General features: G+C 42.6%; 1 protein-coding gene across 1 annotated transcript; it reads left to right on the top strand.

Annotated features, from left to right (window-relative positions):
- The first annotated feature begins 3,373 nt into the window (after positions 1–3,373).
- LOC139744042 (uncharacterized) lies at positions 3,374–7,498 on the top strand. Its single transcript, XM_071654535.1, has 2 exons — positions 3,374–4,594; positions 5,571–7,498. The coding sequence occupies exons 1-2, from the start codon at positions 3,655–3,657 to the stop codon at positions 7,496–7,498; spliced, it is 2,868 nt and encodes a 955-aa protein (XP_071510636.1). The 5' UTR covers positions 3,374–3,654.
- Positions 7,499–10,398: the final 2,900 nt, after the last annotated feature.

Raw genomic sequence — 10,398 nt, 5'->3', positions numbered from 1 at the left:
CCCCCCCCCCCTCCCACACGAGGAAGATTTTGCATTTTCAGACCTGAATTCAGCGATCTGGTGCACACTTTTGGTGAAAATTTGGACTTTTTCCTATCAAAAATCAAGTAAGAAAAAGAAATATTCATAGATAATTGAATGACTAAATCGTGGTATCTCAGCTCTTGCTCCGCCTGTTCGACATCACTGTGTAGGCCTACTAAATAGTGTGGCCTATCACCGGTGTAGCCAGGATTTGATATTAGGGGAGGGGGGGAGGGGAGGGTGTGCGATGGGGATTCCCCCTGCCACGGTGAGAACTTTTTTGCATTTTTATGTTGTAAATGGTGCAATTTGATGCTTTTTTTTGCGTGTTTTATCGAATTGAAACAGTCCCACATGTTTAAGGTAGCAGTGCATTTTAATGTAGATTATTATTGAACAAGTTTGCCTTTAAAATTGTACTATTCAAATAAACTTGTATTAATTATTGCACTAAATATCATGAACGCGACCGAACCCGAGCGAGCGAAGCGATTATGATCTTGCTTGAGGAAAGTTTGAAAGGGAGACCCTTTGCATGCATACATGCAAACAGTATGCACGCAATTTTTTTTTTCCGCCTTCCAAATCCCCGGTCCAAATCTTGGGGGGGGGGGGGGGGGAGGGGGCATCGCCCCCCCCCCCCCTTCTGGGTACGCCAGTGGAACCTATACATGGAAGTTATGGGGAAGGTGTGGGAGGGGGCTACCCCCTCCCACACGACGGAGCTTTTTCATTTTTAGGATTGACATATTATAATTATCCGATGTGCACTTTTGTGGAATATTCAGAAAATTATCAATCCCCAAAGTGTGCAGAGTCTATAAATCAATGGATAGGAACCGAGCGGGCGGGGGGAGTAAATTAAAAGAGGATGAGGGATGCACAATTAATGAAACATTTGGATATCTGTCAATTTAAATCTGTACTAAGTCTATAGGAAAAGAACCGAACGGGGGAGGGGGAGGGGGTGGGGGTATTCCCCTCCCACGCGAGAGAGATTTTGCATTTTCAGAATTGAAATTCATCAATCTGGTGCACACTTTGGATAAGATATTTGGACAAAATGCAAGAAAATTTTCCTTATTTCGGGAATTATTGGGGGACAAAATGACATGTTCCCCCCCCCCCCCAGTCCTCCAGGATCGACGTCCCTGCATACGAGTGGGCTTTTGCATTCTTATGATATACAAATACAAATGAATAGTTTTGATGGAATTCGGAAAGCTTTCAATCCCCAAAGTGTACTTAAGTTTTTAGTGGGAAACCAAGCGGGGAAAGGGTTGATGGAAAGAAGATATCCCCTCCCATCCGCGGTGGATTTTGTGTGTGTGTTTTTTTTGTACCTGAAGTGACAGACCTGGTGCACACTTAAGATGAAACATTTGGAAATCTGTCAATCTAAAAAGAAAAAAAAAGGAAAATGGCCGAAAGGGGGTATCCTCCTCCCACGCGAGAGAGATTTTTTTTTTTCATTTTCGGAATTGAAATGCTGCAATCTGGTGCACACTTTGGGTAAGATATTTGGACAGTTTTTTATAAAAAAACGCAAGAACATTTTCCTCATTTCGGGAATCATTGGGGATCAAAATGATATGTTTGCCCCCCCCCCCCGTCCGCACCCCCTGTCCTGCAGGATCGACGCCCCTGCATACGAGGATGGTTTTGCATTTGTAGAATTCAGATGAAAATATCTCGTAAACACGTTTATGATGTAATCTGGGAAAATTTCAGTCGCAGAAGTGTACCATTTTTTTTTTCTTGGGGGGGGGGGGGGGGGAAACCCTCCGTTAATTGAAAGTATCTAGATATCTCCTCCCACGCACGGAACTTTAGCATTTTTTTTTAAACTGAAGTAACAGCCATAGTGCACACTTTAGATGAAACATTTGGAAATATGTCAATCTAAAATTGTATTAAGTAGAAAGGACTGAACGGGGAGGGCATTGAAGGGGGGGGGGGGTATAGGCCTATTCCCCTCTCACGCGAGGGAGATTTCATATTTTCAGAATTGAAATTCAGCCATCTTTGGGTGAAATATTTAGACAATTTTCTATCAAAAAAGTAAGAAAAAAAAAACCCATCTCGGGAGTTACGAGGAGGAGCAAAATTATATGTTTGTCCCCAATACTTTTCTGGGGGAACCATCCCCCCCCCCCCCCTCTTCGATGCCTCTGCCTATGAGGGAACTTTTGTAAGTGAAAGCTCTGCTGCAAACTCTTTGATAAAATAGTAGGAAATACCTCAATCTCAAAAGTGTACAAAGTCTATTGAAAGGGACCCAGCAGTGGAGCTTTTGCATGTTTATGATATTGCAATTCAACGGTCTGATGCATTGTTCTGGCGGTATTTGAACAATTTTCTATAAAGAAAGTTCGAGATCAGTGTCCTCATCTCGGTAATTGCTTGGGGGACAAATGATTTGCTTGCCCCCAACATTTCCGTAGGAGCAGGGAAAATGGCCCTTTGCCACCCCCACCCCCCGATAGAATCGACGCCCCTGATCATCCTTGTATGCCCATAGATGTATCCTGACTGAGTCATCACAGTCATCATCGTTTCAGGAATAATTCAGGAAATGGAGGGGGTTCAATTATGGCGGTATAGTGTTTTTTTATTGTTTGTTTATTTGTATTCGTACATAATTTGCAGATGGTCCCGAGTTGCTCGCGTCATAGAATGTTTACATGTTTACATGTAGGCCTATACTATTTGACGTTGTCAACGTCTGGACCATACCTTATGTCGATATTACTTTCTTCGCGAGCGAGCGAAGCGAGCGAGCGCTTGAGAAAATTATATATACATTATCCTACAAGATAAAATACTGTTCAGCTCTGTTACCTCTCTGAAGGTAGGCGTAGTTTGCCAAAATTGATACAATCACATTTCTGCTTCCTCCATTTTTTTTTCAAATTTCGGGGGGGGGGATGATTGTAGAGGCCACCCCCCCCCCTCCTCCATTTCAGGGGGATGCATACCCCCCATCCCCCCCCCCCCCCCGGGATTTACGCCCATGCAACAAGCAGATTAAAATATCAATATCTATACCTCGACGCTATATGTCAAACTTGACTCTTTTGGGCTGGGCTCCCATAATGCATCGCAACAATTAATAATACAGTGTATTGATAATACTTCACTCAGCAAATAGACCAAGATACGGACCGCATATTAGCTTGTCTTTTATTTGCCTTATCAAGGTTCAAGCACGGATGCTATAGGCTGAGTTGTTCAGCGATTTATTTTGCAAAATTGAATGGTTAATATTTACCGGAGTCAAAACATGATCGCCGCCTATTGCATATCAGGGAAGTCTTCTCAGTACCTATACCTTCTCCGTCACGACGGAAGTAGTCTGCAAAAGTATGGGAGAAGTAACGAAATTTTACTTGAAACCAAAATTAGAAACTCTCTTGGTATGGCATTCAACAACTTATCAGAAGAAATAGGATGCAAGAGACGGAGGTGAAGTTTGCGTGGAAATGCATCAAACTGCTCGTAGGATGATGTACTTGGAGGTGAGCTTGCGAATCTGATATTCATGTAGAACGTCTTGCTCAGCTCAAGCGACGGCCATTCAGTGCGACGTCAATATGGACTGTCAGAAACTTGCTGCTGAGTTGAACAAACATGGAACCCACGGGAGTGAACCGCAGTACATCAGAGACTGCTTACACTGAGGACACTGCAACGGTAACAAGTGACGCGATGAACACGTTCGAAGTCGCGTGCGAGCATTCTCGTCTCACTAGGGTAGATTCAGAGACCTCAACAGAGGTGGACTCTGGAAGGGACAGCGCTGTCTTACCCTCCAGACAACCAGATGACCCTCATGCACTCGGGAATTACCAGCCTGTATCTGGGAATGATTCATCGGGAAATTACCACACAAGTGTGACCATGGAAAGGCAAGACCCTCCTCACGAACCTGAAGCCCTCTCCAGAGAAGGGTCTTCACACGGTGATGACAACCAATCAACGACAAGTGGCGTCACTGATCGCATTATTTCAACAGTGGAGAACAATACTGGCGAGGGCAGTCGAAGTTTATCAAGAGTGGAGGAAACGAGAGGATCTGTGACGGAACCACCACCCTCAGTAACTGGTGGAGTAACCCTTCTTCTACCCCCGCAGACTGTACGGAGGGGCAGCACCAACAACGCAGCAGCGTCCGGTGATGACACTCTCCGCATTCACGAAGATACCTTCGCGGAATCCACCTCAAACGTTCCTCAGAGGGGGAGTCAGAATCCGCTCTTACTAAGTCCGGAGAAATCTCTCTTTGAGGCCTACCTCCTATGTGTTCCCTTTGGGATCTTCGGCGCGCATCACTTCTACCTGGGGAACCGATCCTTCGGCTTCCTGTACCTGTTCACATTGGGGCTCTTCACCATTGGGTGGATAGTAGATCTGCTGACCCTGAAGTTGACCGTCAAGGAGGTCAACAGACAGCTGAAGGAGGCAGACGAAAACGGGTTGAAAACTGATGATTTTGGCAGCTTCAGTCGGCTCTATGAGACATCTCTCCTCCAGGCATACCTGTTTGCGCTTCCCCCTCTCGGGATATTGGGTAGGCTCATTTTGACAACTTTGATTACTCCTCTTCAAGAATGAATATAGGTGATTTTCATTAGTAGTTTTTATTATCATTATTTTTAGACGGCATGCACTGGTTGTAATTATCTACCTTACACACAAATACACACACGTAATTCCCCATATACTACCAGAAAATGAATTCCAGCTGAATATGTTTAACTTTGATTTTTGCAAAGGGTCTTGATAAATTGATTTGTTCCTAAAGTCACGTTTTCATTTATAAGATTAGAGTAAATTAGCTCTTGTCAACTTTACTTTTTTGTTTTTGTTTTTGTTTTGTTTTGTTTTTACAAATGCATGGCATATTTTTCTTTCAAAGAGCACCACATTTTAGAAAAGGATGGTTCTGCCACAAAATAGATTTATAGAGTTTCCCGGTAACACACGAAAACAGAGACTTATAATAACTATATTATGCTGCTAACATTTAGGATTTACAATTTTAAGAGAGCTGGCAGCGTTGGTTCCAAACGAGACACTGAGTTTGACTCATCATCCCTAGTCCCACATAATGAAAAAAGCATACGGTTGATAGTAATGTAGTAGGGTGTGTGGTGCAACTAGATAATAGACAAGGTATGCCGCCTTCAGTTCCATATGTAGACACTACTGCAAAGTCTTAACGATAGACGTTAGAGGCAAATATATTTTTATTTTCTTCAATCATTTCTTGCCCAGATATAGCTGAAGGAAACTGACAGATGGTCGGAAATGTTTTTGAAGCAAACCACGCGTATGGATATATGAATGTTGATATAGTTATGCGTTCATGATCTATAATCACTAATTCAACTTCAACAACACGGTGTTAAAACATAATTTTGATGATTATGCTTGAATACTTAAATGATTGACTCAATGATTAAAAAATGAACTTTTGATCAAGTTTAAAACCATAATATGATATTGGTTACTGTTTCGATGTTTTCATCTGATTTTGTAAACAGGTTGCCATAATTTTGCGATGGATAGAATCAGGTTTGGCGTCCTCTATTTCTTCACCATCGGTCTCTACTTCTTCGGCTGGATTGCCGATCTTTTTCGAATGCCATTCATTGTCCGTAGGCGCAACAGAGAGGTGCGACTCTATCGCCAGGGTCTGCCGCCCCCACCGGCGTGGGAGAACCTGTACCTCGATGAGGCCTACGTGCTTGCTCTGCCATTCGGCGTCTTGGGCTTTCATCACTTCTATCTTCGGAGGTACTTCTTCGGCGTCGTCTACACCATGACACTCGGGTTGTTTGGGATACTCACCTTCATCGATCTTTTCCGTATGTCGCGTCTCCTGGAGAGAAGGAAGACTGAACTTAAGGAAAAATCGCGACAGATTTATCTCGATGACGCCTACATGCTTGCTGTTCCTTTCGGGTTCCTCGGATTCCACCACTTCTACATGAAGCGGTACGCTTGGGGCTTTTTCTATCTCTTTACGCTAGGACTCTGCGGAGTGGGCTGGATTGGAGATCTCTATAGGCTGCCCTCGCTCGTCGAACGCGAAAACGTCTTGATTAAGTTCCACGACCTTACCCGCATGTCCGGTGGTGAACAAGCGAGGGCGCCCAACAGGTACAACATTATTGGACCACTGATGAGGAGACGTGAAACGACGAGTATCGTGCAAGAATCTGTTCAAGAAACTGACAGCAATGTAGTTGAAAATCCTATTGCAATTGACTTGTCCACCCGGTTGACGCAGGGCGTGTCTCCGCAAATAATAACTGAAGAAAATACACCTCCTTCTCCCAGTAATGCTCCGGTAGGACAGGAACCTCTCTCAACGGAAACATCTAGAGAGCAGTCTAGTGGAAATAGAAATACACCGTCACCGGAGGCAAGAGAAATCCCTGAAATCCAGCTTGAGACAAACCCGGTTGCGCCATCACTGTCCGGTCACTCATTGATGCCACCAACAGAGGGACCGAGAGAGCAACAAGTAGACCAGATCATGCTGGTAGCCATCCCTCTTGACGAACACGGACAACCTCTGTGGGCCCAGGGCCACCAGACGACTGCAGAGGAGATCGCTCAATTCCGACAACGCAGTACTCCGTCACCAAGGCCAGAAGATAGTTCCACGTCTCCACTTTACGACGAACCTCCTCCGCCTTACAGTCCACCAACCCAAAGTTTAGATTACAGGTCCTTTACGGCTCCTGTCGACATCCAGACAGAAAGATTCGCACACCAATCCTCGCTAGTCTCCCCGCCACCTCAAACCGAACGAGTGAATATCCTTTCCCGCAATCAGTTGATCGGAGAGTCAAGTGGTATGATGCACGATGCAATTATAGACGAGAATCACGAAGATAGAGGTTCGGATCTTGGAGACAATAATCATGCAGACAACAGCTCTGTACAAACAGAGGAGGCCGAATATAGATTCATCTCACAAGTTGAAAAATTACGTAATCTTTCTGTGTCACGCCTACAGACATCGGCACCGATGCAGGAAATGTCAAACTGCGTCACTCAGACTCGAAGTACCGAGGAAGAAAACGACTGCGTCGATGCTTATCCCAAAAGCAAAGAGGAGCGAAGTGATTGGCTTGATGACGACGACGATCTAGTGATCGGCAGAGCTCGCGATATTGAGGGCAACAATGCGATTCCTGATAGCACAATCCGAGCGGAGGTCAACGACGGTGAGGAAACCAAGAATGTCCTCGATAAGGATACTTTGAAGGACATGAGGTCGGATTGGCTGGATGATAATCACGAGTTAGTCGTGGGGCGTGCAGGGGACTTGATCACGTGTTCAGACAATGATGAATCCAGCCGTAAGTCATCGCGAGAAGGAGATTCTATGCCTGACATAGAGGGCGCTCTATTGGAAAGCACTGCTTCCGGGGTACAAGTGACATTGACGCTGTGGTGACTGCGCTGGTGCGCAAAGAAGGAACAGGAGATGACGGGTTTATTGAAATCAATGAAACTGAAAACGTTGAGAGTGAAGAGAGCCATACTGATACGTATGAACCAGTGGACAGGCGTGACCCAAATGACACAAACGCATTGGAGAAAGGGTTACACTATAGCGAGGCAGATGCAATAAAGACCAGTAGTGAATCTGGCATTGGACGGCTGCAGACTGATTCGCTTTCGAACAGCACAAATGTATCAGTTACGGCTCACAATGAAACTGGTTTAAGTAGCTCCGGACCAGACATCCATGAAATGACAGAACTGTGGCGATCGATATGATTATCTCGGTAATGATGAACTCTCGGTTACAAAGAGCAAAAATTAGTTATTTAGAATTAGAAAGCATTCATACCGTGCTGTTTTAAACATAATATGTTTGTTAGGCACCTTAGGGGAAGAGGAAGTATGTCCTTTAGGAGAAGTACACTATAGATCAATCAGTCCAGTTGTCAGAGAAAACAGCACATCAGGGCCCTGTTGCATAACAAAGATGCAATTAAACATAATTCAGAAAAATAGCATAAGTCAGGTGACAGCCAATCAGATTTGAGTATTTGGGCCCTAATGACTTATCTTTTATTTTGTGACTCAGCTTAGATCTTAGATCTAAGATCTTCGATCTTAGCTTTTATGCAATGGGACTCTGGTTTGTATACATTTACTGGTCTCACAAGAAACAGACATTGATATTTCTCATCGGTATGGTATAGTGCGCATGAAATCTAGTTCTGAATACTAGTATTTAAGCTTTGATAGTAGACACAATATGACGCACACTTTACCTATAAAGTTCAGGTTGCTAAATGTTTCTGATGGTTATTTGTAGATTCGCAGGGAGAAACATGTATGTCTACGCTTGAACTGAAAGCAAACGATATATCTATATGGCCAGCGTGGTAGTGATGAGTTTTCATACCCTACTTAACGGAAAATTAAAGGAGGAAAAGATGGATACTATGTAAATAGAACGTGTTAGCTCAAGCTGTGGCAGGACCTTCAAAAAGAAAATGGATTAACTTTTCTCCAGTCTATTCAATGTTACATTCATTTGACCAAGATTTGTGTCGCTTTACACAGAGAAACAGAGCAACATTTATGCATACCGCAGGCATTGACAGGGGATAAGCAAAATGAGGCGTAATAAGTTGAAAAAAAGAAAGAAGTACCAACACCATGAACAGAATCTAGTTCTAAATCGAAGAGATTCAAGATACATTTTCCATGCGCACAATACTCATACATATACATATATATATATATATATATATATATATATGTGTGTGTGTGTGTGTGTGTGTGTGTGCGTGTGTGTGTGCGTGCGTGTGTGTGTGTGTGTGTGTGTGTGTGTGTGTGTGTGTGTGATACTGATGATTTACGGTTGGATCTTGTCATCTTTGGTCGGTACTAAAGGTGTGATATACAAACGATATCACATATGGTTATATTGTTATCAAAATCCTGGCCGTGACACACACGGTACGCTCGTTACCTCCCTCTCTCTCTTCTTCCCTCTCTCCCCCTTTCTCGCTATCTCCCCCTCTCTCGCTGTCTCTCCCTCTCTCTCCCTCTCTCTCCATGACTATCTGCCTCTCTCTCTCTAATTGTCTCTACAATGGTATTTTCTCATTCTTGTTTCCCGTTTACCGTTCAAAGTTCCTGCACTAGTACGATAGTTAAACCAGGGTCTCACCTCCCTGGTTAAACGTTCCTCCAGGAACCCATGCACGTTGAAAACGCTTATACCTTTCCACTGGAGCACACAAAGACTGCAAGACACATTAGTAAATAAACACAATAGCTATAGCTAGGCTCATGAGTCAATAAAAAGATTTATGATATATTCTGCTAAAATTATAAAGCATTGCAAGTCTTCTGAACCATTAATTGGAAGACAGTTATCCATTATGTTGATAAAAATATTGTATAACAAAATATTGATATAATGATGCATATCATGTTATATACAAATTACGCTTACATGGTTAATATGTGAGACATACACATCGCCGAAATAATACGACCCATATCTACGATCACCACAGAATTGCCAAACCAGCTAGAGTTTGTAACCTACTTGGATCGGCTTTACTAGTTTTCCTCTTTTTAAACTTGATGTAATATGATGCTATATGTATTTTTTTTTTCATACACAGATTACTATCCATATCTTAGGAAGACTTGTCTCTTCACGTTAAGTGGAACGAAAATGTTTCATCTCATTTCATTCATTTTCATTTCCAACAAAATGACATTTCATCTAAATATTTACATGTGCGTATAGTGTCATATATATATATATATATATATATGTATATATATATATACCAATACAATATCGTTTAGAGGAGAAATATTGTAAAAGGAAAGCAATCTTATCCTGTTACTGAAACGTCTGTGCAAAAGTAAAGTTGTTGGAATCGAAGGCGACTCCTGAAAAACATGGCTTGCAAAACATGAGTCCCCTCATTAACAATAACAGATTACTGAAATAGAACAATGATGAACGCTCATTAGCTATAATTTGTTACTAAACCATTAAAACATGTCTGTGTTTTACTGAAATTTAAATCTTGTTGCAAATGAAGATAAATGAAATGAAAATGGCGATAAGCATCTGACAAAGCTTAATAGCAATACGAAACTAGGTGACTTATCATACCGGTTACACACTACAAGAGCCAAATACAGAACATCTGAAATGTGATAAGTTTCAAGGAAAGAAATCTGATGATACCACCTCACATATAATAAATTAGAGTTAGAGTTTTGTGAAAATATCATAAAGAACCATAAACTATTTCCCAGATTCTTAGAAATTTGACAGTCAATTGAATGAGGTAACGTGCATAGCAG

Source organism: Diadema antillarum, unplaced genomic scaffold, assembly GCF_040938485.1.
Source record: "Diadema antillarum isolate AM-2024a unplaced genomic scaffold, OU_Dant_1.0 scf00000004, whole genome shotgun sequence".
NCBI lineage: Eukaryota > Metazoa > Echinodermata > Echinoidea > Diadematoida > Diadematidae > Diadema > Diadema antillarum.
Note: the sequence above shows the minus strand (reverse complement) of the source record. Positions and strands in the feature narration are given on the sequence as shown.